Below are 17919 nucleotides of genomic sequence, written 5' to 3' on the forward strand. Positions count from 1 at the left end.
CCATCTCTTAGAGTTGGATTGACATTGCTAATATTGTCTGGTGGTTTAGTGCCATGTTATGATCGTCGGCATTAATTGAATCTACCTTGTACAGATAACCTCCATGTGACTGCGAGGGATGTAAATTTTGGATGCCTGTTGAATGTTTTGTTACACCCTTTCCTGCGAGATTAGGCGTTGAGAAGCTCCGAGATGGCATTTTTGACACGTCGACTCTGGTTTGCTTGGTGGGAAACCGAGGTTGGAGGTGTCAGAAACAACCCACACCCTGAAAGTTTGGCTGAATCAAATTTCAAATATTGCGAAGTACTTACTCTGTGCAGAACAAAAAGAAGATGCAACATCTCGTCTGTAACGGACTGGCATTTGCGAACCACGCGAAAACAGGACGGATCAACAACTTTGGTTGAATAAGCTTGCTCGTATTTATATCACCTTTATACAATTTCAAAGGCCAAACGCATATCGTTTCACGTACAGCACTGCAGTCCATCTTTAAAAGCGGAATTCTGCATTGACGCAGGTGATTGGTAGATCGTCTGCGTTGGTAGCATTCAAATGGAGGTTGTACTTGCCCTTGATATGGATTGGATATGAAGCAATTCAGACAGTTGAAAAGAAGTACAGACAACGTGCTTGACTACGTACCGCAGGGAGTTCGTTAGGGAGGTCGATAGTTCGCTCAATCACTTGATAGCCTTTGAGGATTGGGCATTCAACATCGATACGTTTGATTTCCTCACACAAATCTAGACGTTGCTCGAACAGCTTGATAAGACCAAGTTTCACCTTTACATCAGCCACGGATCCGGCGACAACTAGCAATTTTTGGTAAAGTTTGTTAGAGATAGATAGCCCGTCAGATATTCCAAGATAGCAAGTATGCAGCTGAGAAAGTATTGAAAGTAATTGATGATATATTGTATTGATTGTCGTCACGTATACCATACTCTGCAAACTGTGAAATTACAAAATGTCCACATACCGTCTTCCTTGAGATAACCTCGGGCCTCAATGACGAGACTCTGGCCTTTTACAGGTGGATCAGGAGTGAGAATGATTGATTCCACAGTGAATATATCGTCGTCGGTGCCGCATAACGTCGTGGTTGCCATAGTGTGGATGATGGGGATCTGTCTGTCGTGATTTGATGGCAGCCAGAGGGCATGAGCAGTAGCAGCCAGTACAATAAATACAATCAATGGAGTCTTTATCATTTTGTCTCTCGTCGAGTTAAGGTTGTCGTTATTGTTGTGGTTTGCTGTAGGTAAGAGACAATCAACACCATCTGACCAATAAACGTGGCGAGTTATTGGGCCAGTTCCACGTGTTGTAGTCAGACAGATAATTATTACTTTTAATACTTTTACATCTAACATTGAATTAATTGAATTGATTTATTAATGTTATCATGTTCTACGTTTGAATTTATGGTGCGAGCAACGCGTTATTACAACCGCAGCAGCAACAGCGGCTTTCAAGAATTCAATCTCGACGTCCGTTAATCTATAAAAATGTCGTTATTAGTTATCCTATCGGATTTCTCGCGAGATTTTGATTCAATTCACCAACCTCCATCAAACAGTACGTTTCAAAACCGTAGCGTTTGATGAGGGACTCTTATTGAAACCTCTCTAAGGTGCCAGTGTGCTAGTCGTAGAGTTTCAGACCTACTGTTGGCCAGGTTTATACTAGTAAGGCGGTGTGATCCTGACGGTAAATCCAGCTCCAAGCTATTAGGTATAATACTTTTGGCAGTAAGATGAAGTCGACGTAGCAAGCTGTGGCCTGATACAAATGAATTGACTTCCGCCATGACTGCATCGTCGAATCGGAGTATACCACTCATCCCTCCTAGTTCCAGACTCTCAAGGGTTGGCCATACATGGACTAGCAGAGAGAAGGACCCGAACTCCAAGCTAAAACCACATATTTGAAGTGACACTAGATATCTACTATCGGATGCCAAGGTGGCCAGAGTCTGCATTGGCAGCATAGACGAGTCTGTGTGAAGTGCTTCAATTGTCAAATGGGTCAATACAGGCGCCTTCAAGTGTTTTACAGCTTCCAAAGTTATAGCAGAAGCAGTTTTACCCAAGCTTCTTATCTCCATCACTTTCAGTCGAGGCAAAGTTATATCGCATTTAAAGCGGGCAGGAAGATAATTGAGTACGAGACGTGTTAGTCGGTTTTGCTGCCCGACTATAAGCGTATCAGGCAACGTAGGAGGTGACCACAGGCACAAGTCGTTTACGTGTTTGAGCGAAGACCAGCTTTCTACTCGTTCCACCTCATAGTCAGTGCCAGAAACCTTGTTGCTACGTAGCTCCATTCGTGTAACTCCACTAAAGTCACTATGAGACCATATAGTATCATGCAAGAAGTTCGATGGAGAGTCCAATCTTAGAATTGATAGATACGGGAGGCGACTCAGTAAATGTCGGAGCTCGTCAGCCGAGCATTTGGAGTCACCGCTAGATTCAAACAGTTTAAGGCTTCTCAAAGGCAGAGGTTGGCTTGTTGACAATTCACTATATAGAATATGCTGTGAGGGCAATGCGTGCAGGGTGCATTGGTTTACGTGGATTCGTTTTAAAGAAAGAATCTTTTGACACAACCACAATGTCATATGAGAATGGTTTGGTTGCTGCTTGTCTGTTAACGGAGGGAATGGCACTTCACAATGAGTAAGAGAAAGACTCTCGAGAGTTGAAATCAGCGAGACGTCAAAAATATGGTCCTTATCGAAGACAGCATATTTGAATTTAAGAGTCTTGAGCTTGGGGCTGCTTTTGATAATGGCCGTGATTGTATTCCGAGGCAGAGTGAGGTGGTCCAAGTCTAGTTTTAAGACCTACGTCATCAGGGTGTAAGTGTCTACGAGATGACCAAAACAGCGCTTCGAAAATCCATTCTACCTCCAATTCCGGCAGATTTTCATGATCTTGATCAAGCCAATCTATAAGCTGATCGAATGCCCAAGCGCAGATTCCACTCAATTTTAGAGTAACCAGATGGCTTGAGCTGTACTCCTAGGTTTGGGACAAGAAAAATTGATGCACATCTAAATAAACAGAATTGAATCCTGTCCACATACTGGACTAGGCCGGTACCAAAACGTGGGATTCTCCAAGACCTAACCAAACACAGTCAAGAATGCTCACGAAACTGATGATGACGTCGTAGTAAGTCATACCAAATGTTTCAACATAGGTGCACATCGTAAGATGTTGCCCAAGTTTCTTCTGGCAGCATAACCGTATTCATCAGCCAAAGGCTCGTCATCTTCTTCTATGCGTTCATTGAGGGAAGTGCTGTTGTGTTGTCTTTTCAGAGTTGGGATCTCGAGACTGATGAGTTCTGGACAGTTGAAGCATCCATTTAATATGAAATCCGAGGCACACTGAATATGCATCAATCTTCGATAGCCTTTAAAGCTTTTTGCTACTTGATGTACTACGTGTGGTTGTTGCGTCGATGGATTGATTTGCAAGCTTTGTAGCAACGGAAACAAAGATATGATTTCGTCGACATCACAGCCACGTTTTGCTGTAATGAAAAGATTCTTGACGTCTCTGCTTGCGATGTTCCAAGTCCTTGAAACCCTAGAAACTCGAGAGTAGCTATCAACCGCTCTGGATAGAATTTCTGTTAAAATCTAGTAGGACTCGGAAATGTTAGTTGAGATGCTATACTGGTTCAGTTTTGCTGTGTTACCTCTATTGGTAGAGTATCCATTGCGAACTTCTCGCACGCAGATCCGTTTGCTTGGTTGACTTGAGATTGCCGCAATTCAATCAACAAAACGAAAGAAGCTTAATTAGCCCCATTTCGCTCATGTAAGCGTGTGAAGACTGAAACATACTGTCAGTGCGTGATGTAACAGCAACCAACTAGGCCTTCACTTCGACTTTGATTAAAGCACTAAAGCTCGTGGAGTAAAGACTATCAAAACCATTGATAATACAAGGCGAAAGTGCTTTTATATTCTACAGTGTTTTTTACACGACTACATAATGCTACTACTACTTCTTCTAATACTGCTAGTGTTATTTTGACTTAAATAACTTCTGTTTTATTGACTACATAGCTGCATGTTCATCCCTGTGGTGTGAGCCATCTTGATCAATAAGTGATTGTTCCTGAGCAGCCATGTGATCTTCATAGTATTGAGCAGCTTCTTCTGTGGTGTAGTATTCATTACTTTCGTATTCTTGGCCATCATAGTGAGCGTGAGTAATTCCAAAGCCAACTGCTGTAGCATCGTATTCAGTATCACCACTATGACGCGAGACTTCATCCGATGTGGAGTAGCTGGCCAGTTCAGGCGAAGAGTGTACACTGTCAGTTTCCAACGAGCCGAGAGCAGCAGCGGCAGCCTGCGTTCGAGCGACATATTCAGCCAACGTAGCAGCTTCTGCGGCGGCTTGGGCGATTTGTTCTGGGGTGTGGAGAGTGTTTTTGTTGTGATATCGCAGACCTGCGGCTGACGAGTAGGCTTTAGCACACTTGGTGCAACGGTAGTTGGCTGGCTTCATAAGCTGTTTGGCGACACGAGGAGATATGGTTTTATGCCATGTTTTCAAGTGGTACCGGAGACCAGCACCTGTTCCATATGTCTTTGGACAATCTGCAATGGTGCAGTGGTAGATACGTCGTGGAGCCTGACCCGGTGCCAACGGTTTGAGGAGTGATGGAGACGGTTTCTTCAAGTCTACTTTGGTTGATCGTCTACTGTTTACATCCGAGTTATCGACCATGGCGATTGGGGGGCTATGTCTTCTAGCAATGGGTACAGGAGCAGAGCCATTATGAGCCATAGCGCGAGATCCAGATTGTAGAGAGTATCCACCTATTTGTTGCATACGAGAGTGTTGAAGATGATCCATGTTGGCTGATTGGGGTTGAAATGGTGTATTCGAGTTAGAAATAGAATGTATTTTTTTTTGAATCAAAGAGACAAATGGTCTTTACAAAGACACGGTCTCTTACCAGAGTGGTCTTGATACATGTGCGAGCCTGCTGAAGTATATAGTTGCTGGTGATGGTGGTGAGCAGCAAGCTCTTCCTGCATCTGCGATATCTCTGCTGAGGAGTGTTGGTGGTGGTAGAATGGGATGGCTCCATGGTGATCTTCTTCGGCAGCCAGCTGCTCCTCTGAATAGTCCTGCAGTACATGATGTTGAGGCAAGTAATGGTAGTATTGACCAGCTGCAGAGCTATGTTGAACAGCCTCACGATCATTGTCGCTGCCACCCAAATGAGGGGCCAAAAGTTGACTGGTAGGCATTCTTTGGCTAAGCTCTTCTTGTTATCTGCCTACTTGTCCTCCTTTTGGCACTTGCTTTGTTTGAAGATGCAAGTGAGGTCTTGATTGCAAAGAAAAGCGACCGTTGAAATGCAGCCAATCAGAAGGGACCAATATAAATAAATTTCGTCCTAACCAATTTCAACCAATTTCACTAGTCGAAACTCAAAGCAGCCGTGCTATTCTTGGGGTTGAATCTTATTTTTCTGAGCCCGACCAAACCAGCCACCATCCTCATGTCTAAAAATAGTGAGTAACCCGACAATTTAAACGGTTTGCAACAATTCTCACGAATTGAAGCAATGACACCATTATATTTGCAATAAACGAAACGTCGTTCCACCCCATTATACGACCGACAGCGATCGAGCAGAAATATTTCTTTCAATTCGTGGAACGCGGCGCATTCGAGGTCGCGAAATATCCAAAAGTTTGTGTTGTGACCCATATATTGTGACATTCTATTTTATAACTACGCAGTTTCATATTCTTAACACTTGTATCTCCTTTAAAATTTGAAATCTGGCGCATCTTTTGGGTAGGTTGGGCCAGACATTTGCACCACAACCGAAGCGAGGTAGAGCCCGCCCGCAACACTAACAAACGAGAATTCAAATTGACGTCTTGCAAAAGCAAATACAGACATTTGAAGCAACCAGAACTGACTTGAAGAACATCGTATTACTTACCTTTGTGGGATTGATTTTCCTTGTACGAACTAGGAACAAAACTCGTTGGTTAGATTCCAATGACAATTTCACGGTGGCAACTACATGAACTTGCCTGAGAGAGGAAGCCACCACAGAACGCGTCCCCGGCGCCATTAGTGTCGACAATTTTGGACGAATCAACTTTAATGATGGGATATGTCCATGTCTTGCCTTCAAATGCAACGACAGTAGGATGGATACCTTGTGTAAACACCACTAGTCTTGGTTTGCCAGTCTTTTTTGGCAATGCAGCTATATGCAAGGCGATTTCTGCTACATCATGAGTTCCAATGGCCTTGGCATCTGCGTAAGCGTCTGCTTCGGATTCATTTCCTAGATGCGAAATGGAATTTTTAGTTTATCGTGTGTTGTCCTTTAAGATTGGAACGGTGTCGCCAGAGTCAACGGTAGCCACATAACATTCAACGAAACTGCGAGAAGTAAAATACCAACAACATACCAAAGAGTACATCAACGTAGGGCATGAGCTCATCAATATGTTGACCAAAGAATTTTGGAATGAAGGGAGCTGACAAGTTCATTGTGAAGGTCTTTCCATTCTCAGCGGCATGTTGGGCTACAGCTAATGCCGAGTCTGGCGAGACAGTCAAGAAGTATCCACCAATATAGTAATATTTTGCTTTCTCCACTCGTGCCCAAACTTGAGGCTGCTTTAAATGTGCAATTTTATAATTGTTTGCAGCAGCCAGGTCGGTGACAAGAGATCGATGAGCTGTGGTGATGAGGACGGCACATCTTCCAGTTGGAGTTGCTTCGTCGACAAGATAGTCGGTGAGAAGACCGTCCTTTGCAGCTTCGCGTTGCAAGATTTGGGCAGCGTCGTCCTTGCCGACACATCCAATATAGACCGTAGACTTGGCAGGCATCATGTATTGGGCACCACGTAAAGTATTTTGAGCTGCCCCGCCAGCGAGGTACTCGACTTTGAAGGTTTTTGTCATGTCTTCATAGATGCCCATATGTTTTTGCTCGGCAAGAATGGCATCATTGGCCCCAAGTCCATATTTCGCTAAAAACTTATCGTCTACTACAGCAGAGATGTCGAGCAAAGGATTCTCCATCCCCAACAGGATGTATTCGTCGCTCATCTGGGGTTTGGGAAAAAAGTCAGTTTGTGAGAATGCAGGAAAGCCAGACTTGTGGAAGAGATTGAATGACATCCAGTCTCATTTTCAGAGCCTTAAACTCGACTTACACTGGTTTGATTTCCTTTGCAGAAGCTGGATTGATGTTTTTTGAAAATTTTGTCCAACAGCAGGAAGGTTAAGTAGGCCCAATTACGTTCAAACGTCGCGAACTTGAGCTAAAACCGCGTGACTTACGAGTCAGAATGCGAAGCTTCTATTTGCATTAATATACAACAGCTGGCACTACTATACTACTAATAATACTACACAGCTTTACGACAAGTCGAAACCAGCGTTGGACGTGATGGCATATATCAATTTTTGATTGAGTTTTTCCGCGCTTTTGTAAGCCGGTAGCTTGAGTAAATTAACACAGGTCGAAGCAGATGCTAAAACGTAAACCGCTTTTAACTAAATCGTTTTTGCTCGATCCCGACAACACAGGACACTTACGCAGACGTTCCTCTTCATCTCCAGCATTTCTTATGCATAACAGAGGTCTCAAAGCACCAAAGCCCAACAGAGGAGGTCGTGCACATGAGGTAACAAACTTGAGAAGCAACTGTTTCTCTTCTTCAGAGAAGCCATCGACAACCTTCCAGAAAGCCTTGATAGTAGGATGTTCGGTTGAGAATCCACCTTGATAGTCAATATGTTGTTGCAGATCTCTCAAATCAATAGGCATCGAAGCACCACCAATCAGTATTTGAAGCTCCTCCTGGTTGAACATTTTCAACCACCTTGGGTCAATCAAGTCCACCAGTCCATGGAAGAAGGCTCTACATTGCTTGTCGATCTGTTGATTCAACCAATAATTGGCTACTAGATAGATGTAGCGAATGCGGTTGTCACGAGTCACTGGTATCGATCCACCACCAGGAATCAGTTCAATGGACCTCGTCGTTCCAAACTCTAAAATTCGTAATGTTGGTACTGGACGCGAATCGTTAAACACAAACAATCTCACCGTTTTCGTCTTTCGTAAACGTCAATGTCAGGTCCTTTTCTACATCTCCAGTATAATTCTTCAAAAACATCAATGATTGATACAGTTCTGGATCCAAGCTAGGCAAATCATCCACTAGAAGGCAAAATTGATTATTATAGTTGCGCAACGAAATCGACTAATCACTACTGTACTCACGATACGATTGTCGACCCAGCCATTTTGAAAGAAAGAATTTGGCAAACGAAACGTCAACCAGAACTCCTTCATACAACGCTTTTCCAAGAATTCTACCAAGGAACTGATACTGGAGCAACTGCGCTTCTAATAAATAACAGCTGTTAGTGGAGACTGACTGCTTGTAACGGATATCGTAATTTACCTTGGGTAGCATAACTCTGTGGTGACGGATACAGTAGGTGGTCTTTGGTTTCGCACATCAAACCGTAATTCATGTCAAAGGCTTGTTTGGAGAGTCTACAAATTGGATGCTAACGTCAATTCCGCTAGAAAACCGGTAAAAACTATGCGTAGCACGTCAGAAATTCTCACCCAGTAAGGAATTCTTTAAATAAACCACCGCCGTCAATCCCTGCTTCAACCATCCCATTGTCGTCAACAAATGTGATGGCAATCTTGTTTTTAAGTCGTGGTCCTAGACAACAGTAATTCAGTCGTTCAAGGTTTCGGTACGTAATTATGCCTAATTATTCAGAGAAAACTCACCTAGTGCATTTAAATATGTATACCCGTCTTCAAAAATATATTTACGTCGAATTGTGGCGCTAGCTACTGCCATATGCCACTCGTTATCAATTCCTTCTCTAAACAGGTTGACCAAGGTCAGTTATTGGCCCACAAGGCAGTCCCCTTTTAAGATTCAAAACAAGTACTTGCCTCCTGCGATCGTTTGCAATATACTCTCGAAAGATACTAACTCGATTTTCGAAAGGGATGACAAATGGTGTGTTGTTGAGGATGGCTTGACGAGGACCAACGACTCTCATTTGTCTTGAGGACAAATCTCCACTATCATCTAGCACTGCTGCCGCCATAAAGGAAGGTAGATCAATCTCTGAAGTTGATAGCCAATGATTTGGTGGTGCAAATGGCCGTCTGGAACTACGAGAGAAACGCTTGTCAGAAAACAGAGAATTTCGCACGTCAAGCAGCGGATTGCAGGCAGAAAGAGCTTACTCTCGAGAGTGAAGAGAAAACAGAAGCTGAGTGAATAGTTGACGCATTAGCTGCATGACTAGAGTCGTTCCAGAAATGTATAAGGGGGCGACCAGTCCTGAGTCATTCCAGTAGAGACCAAATGTGACATTCTAATATGGTGTAAAGCTGTGTTGGCGACGACATGGCGGGAACCAACAGTCAGCCATGAACGTAACTGCATAAGCACAATTGATACCTTGAGGACTCGAGAAAGAGAAACGACCATGTTCAGCTTCAACGACGTCTTTTCACCAAAGAATTCGTCGTCCCCCATTGTCATCAGCATTCTAGAATACAATTCACACACAAACACTAGAACTGACCATAGCGAAGCATTGGACGGGTCTATTCAATGAGCATGTGTTATTCAGTCCTGCTAAACTCTCGCAGACATTGAAAGGGTACCTGTAATAGCATCAAACGACACTCTGCCACCAAATCTTGCTTCCCAAGCAGGCATAAGCTTGTCACAGAGTATTCCAACTATGTCACCTGTTGCTCCAACTATGGCCATTACTTCTAATTTACGTCCCGGCCATCTATCAATGAGGGCCAGGAAAAAATTCACTATGGGAGCAATTGAGTCGACGACTGACACGCTGGTGAGAGCCACAGTGGTCATGAGCCTCATAATGGCAGTCATATGTGCTGGATCAAACAATATATTGAGCCATTTCAGCAGTCTTCGGTCGAGTGTTGGTTTGGACGCTTTTTGGCTATTCAAAGGCATCATGATTTCGTCCTCATCACCTAGATCAATAGATGCTAAGAAGAGGGAGTCAAGTTTACGATTTTTCTTGGAATCTTGGAACTCAGACAAATCACGCACCATCGAGTACTGTGGGATCTCGGCGTTCAAAGAATAAATCCGAACTAGAAAGTAGCAGCTTTTGCAAGGCCGTCACATAGTCAAACAGCGTTTCTGGAGACATTGTCGATATGCGACTCTGACCAAACATGAGTATGTTGGTCAATAATGAGCCAACTCCATCGGTTTCAGTCACTTTGTTGGTATTCTTGATCAGTTGTATAAGATCTGCTGCTGCAATTTCTCGTAATATCACGTCGAAGGGCATAGTTGCGGAAAGAGTTGACACAGCATCCAGCGGAATTCTCAAAGGTAGCAACGGTATAGTCAAGATCTCTGATGCGAATGCCCGAGAATGACCGATAGTCAGAGGCAAATTCAGTGTCTGGTTGACGACATCAACCATAAGCGACACAAGAGGTCTTAATTTGCGTTCAGTTGCCTAGTAAGTACTGTGTGAGGACATCTATGGTATCTGTAGTGAAATAGTATAAATATTCAAAAACTTCGGAAACTACGTACTATCGACCCAAGATACTCTCCAATACTTCTATATAGCCCTCCAGTAACACAATAATCTGCAAGATTCAAGACTATTCCGCTAATTTTCCAAACAGTTACTAACACCCAGTCAACTTTGACGACAGTTTGGTAAAACTTGCCTCAGATTGCCTGTATAGCTTTTTGCGTCTAAAGCAGCCTTTAAGAGCAGTGCACAAGGTCTTACTTCAGTTTGATACACCAGCCTATTTCCAAGGACTGGTTAGGATAAATTTGTTCTGTATTCTAAATTTTGGGAGATGCTCACTTGTCATTGATTATAGAATTAGCAACACATAGCAGTAGCAATTTTTCGAGAAGATAGATCCATTCCGACACGAATGAAGGAGTTTGCTGCAAGAAGGCCGAGACAAATAATGGAACTGGTTGTGTGAGCGTCTGGTCAGTCAACTGCATGGGAACATGTGCGCTAACAGGAGTGATAGTACCGTTTCTATCAGCGGCGAGCAGTGCGGTAGACAGAGCATCCAACCTGCCAAGATCTAGGCGTGGGTTGAAGAAGAAGAGTAGCGATTGTGTTTGACGATGGATGTGGATGAGATCCAGCGCTGAAGAGTCCCAAACTAATCTTTCAGCATCTTTTGCAAGCTGAACCTCACGTCTTCCTCTCCAAAAGCTCTACAGAAATTCGGGTAAGTTTGAGAGTCGACTTGATTTGCAATGTATGGTTAAAGGTCACAAAGGAGGCGACAATGAACAAAGCAAGGAGCAGTAAGCAGTCAGAAATGCACATCGAAATTACGGTTACCTCTATCTTTATGGCGCACTTCCATCTTAATCTCTCCTGCTCCCGATTTTCCCTTTCGATCTGAGCTTTGAGCAGCAGGTCTCTTTGCGTGATTGTGCTGCGATTACCTAAATTTACATTGCGAGGCTTCTTGTAGCTGCCGTCGAAAAAGGTCATCTTGGTCCTCGGGAACGTCCCGATCACATACGTTTGTTTAATTTGGCTTCAGGGTGAGACCTCATTTCTCAGCTAAGACGCCTCATGTCCCATGGCCAATCGGTACCAGCTAAAGTATTCACGCCAACAAGCAAAGATCGAATGGAAAATGAGATATGTCTATTGATTTACTCTTTACTTTATTTGTTTTTTACGTTTTTAGAACTTAACAACCACAGTTACGTTACTGTTTAATGCATGGTGGCTGATGAGGCAGATGGCAAGATGGTTTTCACATTACCTAGGTTGGGGAGAAAGTAGATTGTTAGCGTGGATAAAAAGATCACAAGTGTATTAAAACATGCAGATACGGGCACCAGCTGTCCATACCAGTGAATTTGGGTCCCTGCAACAATTTCAATCGTTAGTAAAGATAAGCAGGCAACCAGTACATCAAAACATAGACTTACCATCCATGCCATCAATACATTGATGGTTCGAACAGTTTGACGGATCTTGTTGACATTTTCCTTGACACGCTTAATGATGACGGCACGGTCCTTTCTAGCAGCTAATTTACGACGACGGGCTGGGAATGGAGCCAAGGTAGCAGTCAATTCGAAAGACCAGTAGCGGATAACCATGACCTTGACGATATCGAGCAACATGAAGCAAGCAGTAGAGATAAGCAAGATGGTAATTCCCCAAGCCCAACCACTAGATATCGAGGTTAATTGTTTGCTTTCCAACAAGTCGTATCATAAAAGAAAGTCAACCCACATTGGTACAGCTTCGAAGAAGTCAACACCGTAGATGGACATGAACATGGCAAAGACTTGAGTACCAGCGATAGCAACGACGAAGATGAGAGAAGGAGCAGATTCCCAGAACCAACCAGGGAGACGAGTAGAGAAGATGACAAAGTGTGGGCAAGATGACATCTAGCACAAAACATTTGATTAATTTATGTTTTTGACGGGGCTGGACTGCCAACATGTCCACCGATTACAGACATCTATGCGACTTGACATACCTGGAGATACATAACAGTTTGGACGAATGGCTCATCCTTCATGAAGTAGTCCTTGGTGATGAAGTAGTGGGCGAAGGAGATACACATCAATAGGAGACCCAAAACGAACGACAAGGTCAATAATTGACCGAGACGCCACTTGTCGGGACGCTTAGAGATCTTGGCGTTGTCGACAGAGATAACCAAGGTTGCGGCATCGTTCAAGACAGCAATCAAGATGATAAGACGGTCAGGCAATGTAAACTTGAAGGCTAAGATGGTGATGAAGAAGAAGCACAAGAAGTGGATGGTAGAAGTAATACGGTAGACTAGCGTGAAGAAAGAACAGTTTCAGAAAAGTGCTCAATCGCAGTTTTTTGGCTGTAATTCAAGAAAGCAGGCAGCCATAAACACGAATGATCTTCCTCTCGTGTACTTACTAGAGTAGGATCTCATACGTTGGAAAATGGCACGCGAAGTCTTGACACCGTCGACAATAGTGTTGAGACCAGGAGCCAATAAGACGATATCGGCAGCTGATCGAGCAGCATCAGTACAACCAGAGACAGCAATACCGACGTTAGCCTTCTTCAAAGCAGGAGCATCTATTTTATTCGATGAATTAATGAGAAAAACGCCGAAGACGCGAGGGCAAGGTAAGCAAAGAAGCAAGCAAAGTACTGAAACTTACCATTCACACCGTCACCAGTCATTCCGACCAAGAAACCACGGTTTTGCAATAATTCTACAACACGGTACTTGTGTTCAGGGATGACTTGAGCAAATCCGTCACACTTTTCAATACGGTCAGTTAAGGCGTCTTCAGACATGGTAGAGTCAATAAGCTTGTGGGCATCCAAGATAGTACGTTCCATGCCGAGACGGTAAGCGACTTCCTTAGCAATAATAAGTTGATCACCAGTGATCATCTTTACACCAATACCAAGTTCTCCACATTCTACGATGGTCCTGCCTGAGTCTGGACGAGGAGGGTCAAGGAGAGAGATCATACCAACCATTTCAAACTTGGTCATTTCGGGGTCGATGGTACGGGCAACACCTAAAGCTCGGAGACCACGACGAGCAAAGTCCTGTACAGCATCGTGAGCTTCATCGTGACCACCACACATACGGATGGCAACTTGAGGAGCACCCTTAATACAACGGTAACGTTCACCAGTAGCTTCTACAGTTACGGTAGCTTCGGTATATTTAGAGTTGGGATTGAATGGAATGAAGCCAGTGACTCTGTAACCAGGGATTGGACCAGTGCCTTTGGGACGGCTCTTCAATAATTCTACTTGTTTATCGGCGGCCTCACGGATGGCCAATTCAATGGCATCTTGTGCACCAGGTTCTGAGGCAAAGAAGGAGCATAAAAGCAAGTCTTCAGCAGTGTATTTGACACCAGATCCAACAAAGTCGTCGTGGCGAGATCCCTTGTTGGCCAAGTATGGTTCATCAAAGGTCAATTCGTTGAGGGTCAAGGTACCAGTCTTGTCTGAGCACAAGATGGAAACGGAAGCCAATTCTTCGATAGCAGTCAAACGCTTTACAATAACCTGCTTCTTGGCCAATTGCTTAGCACCGACAGCCATGGTGACTGACAATACAGTCTAGGATTGACAGCATAGACGTGAGCTTCGAGTGATATAAACTATATAGGGGCCCTTCAAGGCTTCCTGAAGTGAATCTAGAAATTTGAACTGAAAACTTACTGGAAGACCGACAGGGATGGCAGCAATGGTGATAATCAGGACTTGCTTCAAGGCATCCAAGAAGATGAGACCTTGTGCAAAGATCAATACAAACAACAAGATCAAGACCATGACCTGTCCAGTGAAATGTTAAATGAGCTTTAATGAACTGGGTCGGGATGATGATCAAGCACAAGTGGACTTACGACAGTGATGATGATCAAGAAGTTACCAATGTTGTTGACAACCTTTTGGAAGTGACCTTGTTCGTTGGTGATGGCAATCAAGTTTGCAGCACGACCAATGTACTAGAATGACGGAAGGCGATGAGTTAGCTATCCCAGTTGCAAAAGGCATAACAACCCAAACAGAGACTTACAGTGTTGATACCAGTCTTTGTAACGACACCCAACATTTGTCCTTGCTTTACAATGGAGGAAGAGTAGGCAGTTGCACCCTTGGCTTTGGATACGGGTAGCGATTCTCCAGTCAAGGCAGATTGATCGATTTGCAACTTGCTTTCAGTTTCTTCACCCTGTACGTTCAAACCGAGCAGACGGCAATCGGCTGGGACGATATCACCAATACGGAGGGCAATGATGTCACCAGGTACTAGGAGAGCAGAGTCGACTTCTATGAGTTCACCATTACGGAAGGATTTACATTTGAGAGCAAGAGTGTTTTTTAGAGCATCTAGAGCAGATTCGGCACGAGCTTCTTCAAAGTAACCGATACAAGCGTTGACAACCAATACGACGACCAGGATACCAAAGTCGACCCAATCTTGGAGAATGGCAGAGACCAAGGCAGCGATTTCCAAAAGATAGGAGATGGCACCACCAAAGTAAGACAAGAACTTGAGGAAAGGGTTGGTCTTCTTTTCAGGGATTTCTATTGGTGAGGTTGCAAGGTCATAGTTAGTTTCAGATCTTTTTAGATCGTCTTGCACTAGGGTGTACGATAAGCACAGAGTAGTGTGCAGCATACAAGCACATAATCTTCAAAGGTTCTTCCGTAGCCAGACAACCACATTTCAAAAAAAAGGGAGACAGACAAGGCTCTCAACCATCAGTTGACACGAGGCCGGCAAGGGCGACGGGTCGGTGGATGGGAGTGAATGGAGGAAGCCCCATTGATTTGAAGCTTATCGATGCACCGGGAAGCATCCGAATCAAGTTTTTCAACTTGTGTCATACCAAAACAAATCACAACATAAACGACGACGATGATGAAGAGAGACGACTCGGAGGCAGCAACGACTTGCCAACTGATAGCAAACTAGTGGCGGCTTACCATTCTTGCCAAACTTTTCCAGACGGGCAGCGGCTTCAGCAGCACTCAATCCTTGCAACGGAGAAGTTTGAATGAGAGCTTCGAGCTCTGGGTCAAGCTCATCGACGTTTTCCACATGATGTTCCTCGTCCTTGGCAGCTGCGTCCATGGCAGCCTGCTCATGCGATTGCGGGTTCTTGGACGCCATCCTTACAATCTCCTGTTTTTAAGAATGTTGGAAGGAAGTGAAAGTTTGCTGGGTACACGAGATTGGGGAAGACAGAAAAACAGGAAGGCAAGTCGAGTGCGGCTACTCAACATGTCAAAAAGAAACAAGCTCGATTGAAAGCTCAAAAGGTTGAACCTTGTTTCACCCCCTCGCGTTTCAAATCGGGTTTCCTCGCTTTGCTGTTTCAGCTCTATAGATTTGAATCGAAATGGAGACTCTCGCGTCAATACAAGCAAATCTAGCATCGCAAACATTCTTTGAGTGACGGATATTCACGAATCCAAAGCAGACTCTCCAAAAACCGCGAAAAACAGTTTTCAAATTTTAGCTTCTAAGCCTCCCCTATTTTACACCAGCCATATCCGAACTTGTTCATGCATAGCGATCCGTGACGTTTGATGTTTCAAGTATACTACGTTTGTAACAGCTCAAGATACAGATGCAATATTTTTGGCACAAATCATTACTTTTGAGCAGATGACGAAGATGCAAACGCGTGAGTATCCTCTGTCAGGAGAAACACGTGTTCATCATCTGAATGGTGGTCTGCATAGCAATCATGATCATCACTATCAGTATGGTGCTCATGTGCACTATCAGTATGCTCACAATGGCGTTCATCATGTTCGTGTTCACTATCGTGGTCATGATCACTATGATGGCATTCATGCTCATCTTCTGACGAAGTGTCATCGGCATGTTTCTGGCCCTCTTGTACATAGCGATTTGCTCCCATGCTTTTGCTGAGTAGGAATCCTGGATCCACTCGAGAGCCATGCCCATGACGCTCAACTCGAATCATACCACGAGCTGGGGCTGAAGCTACCGGCATACTATTTGACGTCCTTCTTTGTCGTATATTGATGGCATCTGGAGATAGTGCCAGAATAGACTGAGCTTCCAGGGATTTGGGATTTACTACTTTAATTTCGTTACTGCCTAGGGCTGCAGGCACATCGGACTTCCTTCTTTTCTTTCTCTTATCATTTTCCCCATCTCCTGTCTTCCGACTCTTACTGGACGTTCGATACTTTTTCTTGAGTTCGGCCTTCTTTTCGTACCGATCCGTTCTATCAATTTCGTGAATTGAAAGAAGACTGAGATGAGAGTCCCATTCGAGTGCAACACAATCAGAAGCGATTATCAAATGTCATCAAACTTTACCTCCGTTCAATTTTCGACACTTCTACAGTCCACGAATCTTGAAATCGCTCTCCAAGCATAGATCCCAAATAAGTCACACAAGCAATGCCAACAAATATATACCATATAAACAATGAGCGGGCACGTTCTGTCTTGGGAGTCACATCCCCATAACCAACTAAGAAGAAAAACGCTCAGAAGGTAAAGACAATTTTTCCAGCAATCCTGTTCTCACTTGTGGTTAGAGCAACAAAACAAAAGTAGATTCCATCCAGGAATTTCCAGTTTTCCAACGTGGCAAATACATATCCAAACAGGAGCAAATTACCCACTACAGCTAAAGATGCCCATCGTATCTGCTTTTGAAAGGTCTCCCGTGTCATTTCTATTACTTGTCGACGTTTGACGTCACTACCAGCAATCAACGTGAGTTTTGGCAGATGAGTACCCCTAGATATGACCATAGCACGAGAGTCTGCTGGACGACCTCCTTCCACATATGACGACGTGACTGATCGAGGGAATCGTCGTCGCGGTCGACGATCAGCCTTATCTCGTCGAGGGGACGTAATATCAGCAGGGGTCGAGGACTGATCTTGTTGGGTCTGTAGTACGTCTGGTATTTTACTAGATAGCGACTTCTCCATGGTAGAATAGTCCAGTTCGTCTGTTTCCTGCGGCGAAATCAAAGGGGCTGTTTCATCAGCTGCTGAAGAGTCAACTAGCTGTGGCTCATTAGCTTCTAGTTGAGAAGAGTCTAAAGATCTAGTTCGCGTTCGTGGGAGTTTGGCTGATGAAGTGTCCAAAGATCTAGATATTCGGTACATTGCAGGGGTTCCACCAAAGGAGTGTTGTATTGGCACGTTTCTGGATGCGACTTGATCTGCTGAAAGGGGCCTTCTGGCATTAGTATCGATATTATCATTTCTGTTATTGTTATTATTGGAGTTTGCTGTAAAGTGCGATTTGTCTAGGGGGGGGGGG

General features: G+C 44.1%; 4 protein-coding genes across 4 annotated transcripts; all 4 read right to left on the reverse strand.

The window, feature by feature from the left end:
* Positions 1 to 495: 495 nt before the first annotated feature.
* SmJEL517_g06246 (uncharacterized protein) lies at positions 496 to 1217 on the reverse strand (the record flags this gene model as incomplete). The annotated part of the gene is made up of 3 exons (XM_031172172.1): positions 496 to 576; positions 649 to 818; positions 986 to 1217. The coding sequence occupies 3 exons, from the start codon at positions 1215 to 1217 to the stop codon at positions 496 to 498; spliced, it is 483 nt and encodes a 160-aa protein (XP_031021851.1).
* A 4599-nt stretch (positions 1218 to 5816) lies between these two features.
* On the reverse strand, positions 5817 to 7127 carry ADO1 (adenosine kinase; the record flags this gene model as incomplete). The annotated part of the gene is made up of 4 exons (XM_031172173.1): positions 5817 to 5904; positions 5998 to 6026; positions 6161 to 6351; positions 6479 to 7127. 4 exons carry the CDS (start codon positions 7125 to 7127, stop codon positions 5817 to 5819), a joined length of 957 nt encoding a protein of 318 aa, XP_031021850.1.
* Positions 7128 to 7439: 312 nt separating this feature from the next.
* On the reverse strand, positions 7440 to 11603 carry SmJEL517_g06248 (uncharacterized protein; the record flags this gene model as incomplete). The annotated part of the gene is made up of 15 exons (XM_031172174.1): positions 7440 to 7555; positions 7620 to 8078; positions 8134 to 8247; positions 8311 to 8436; positions 8495 to 8589; positions 8665 to 8767; positions 8839 to 8936; positions 9034 to 9234; positions 9310 to 9440; positions 9527 to 9675; positions 9736 to 10095; positions 10160 to 10580; positions 10661 to 10739; positions 10947 to 11317; positions 11448 to 11603. 15 exons carry the CDS (start codon positions 11601 to 11603, stop codon positions 7440 to 7442), a joined length of 2979 nt encoding a protein of 992 aa, XP_031021853.1.
* A 230-nt stretch (positions 11604 to 11833) lies between these two features.
* On the reverse strand, positions 11834 to 15771 carry SmJEL517_g06249 (H+-exporting ATPase; the record flags this gene model as incomplete). The annotated part of the gene is made up of 11 exons (XM_031172175.1): positions 11834 to 11883; positions 11973 to 11988; positions 12053 to 12299; positions 12363 to 12523; positions 12616 to 12923; positions 13035 to 13199; positions 13286 to 14210; positions 14313 to 14426; positions 14498 to 14599; positions 14671 to 15182; positions 15585 to 15771. The coding sequence occupies 11 exons, from the start codon at positions 15769 to 15771 to the stop codon at positions 11834 to 11836; spliced, it is 2787 nt and encodes a 928-aa protein (XP_031021852.1).
* Between the last annotated feature and the right edge of the window lie 2148 nt (positions 15772 to 17919).

The sequence above is a fragment of the Synchytrium microbalum genome, assembly GCF_006535985.1.
Source record: "Synchytrium microbalum strain JEL517 chromosome Unknown SmJEL517_scf0097, whole genome shotgun sequence".
Lineage (NCBI taxonomy): Eukaryota > Fungi > Chytridiomycota > Chytridiomycetes > Synchytriales > Synchytriaceae > Synchytrium > Synchytrium microbalum.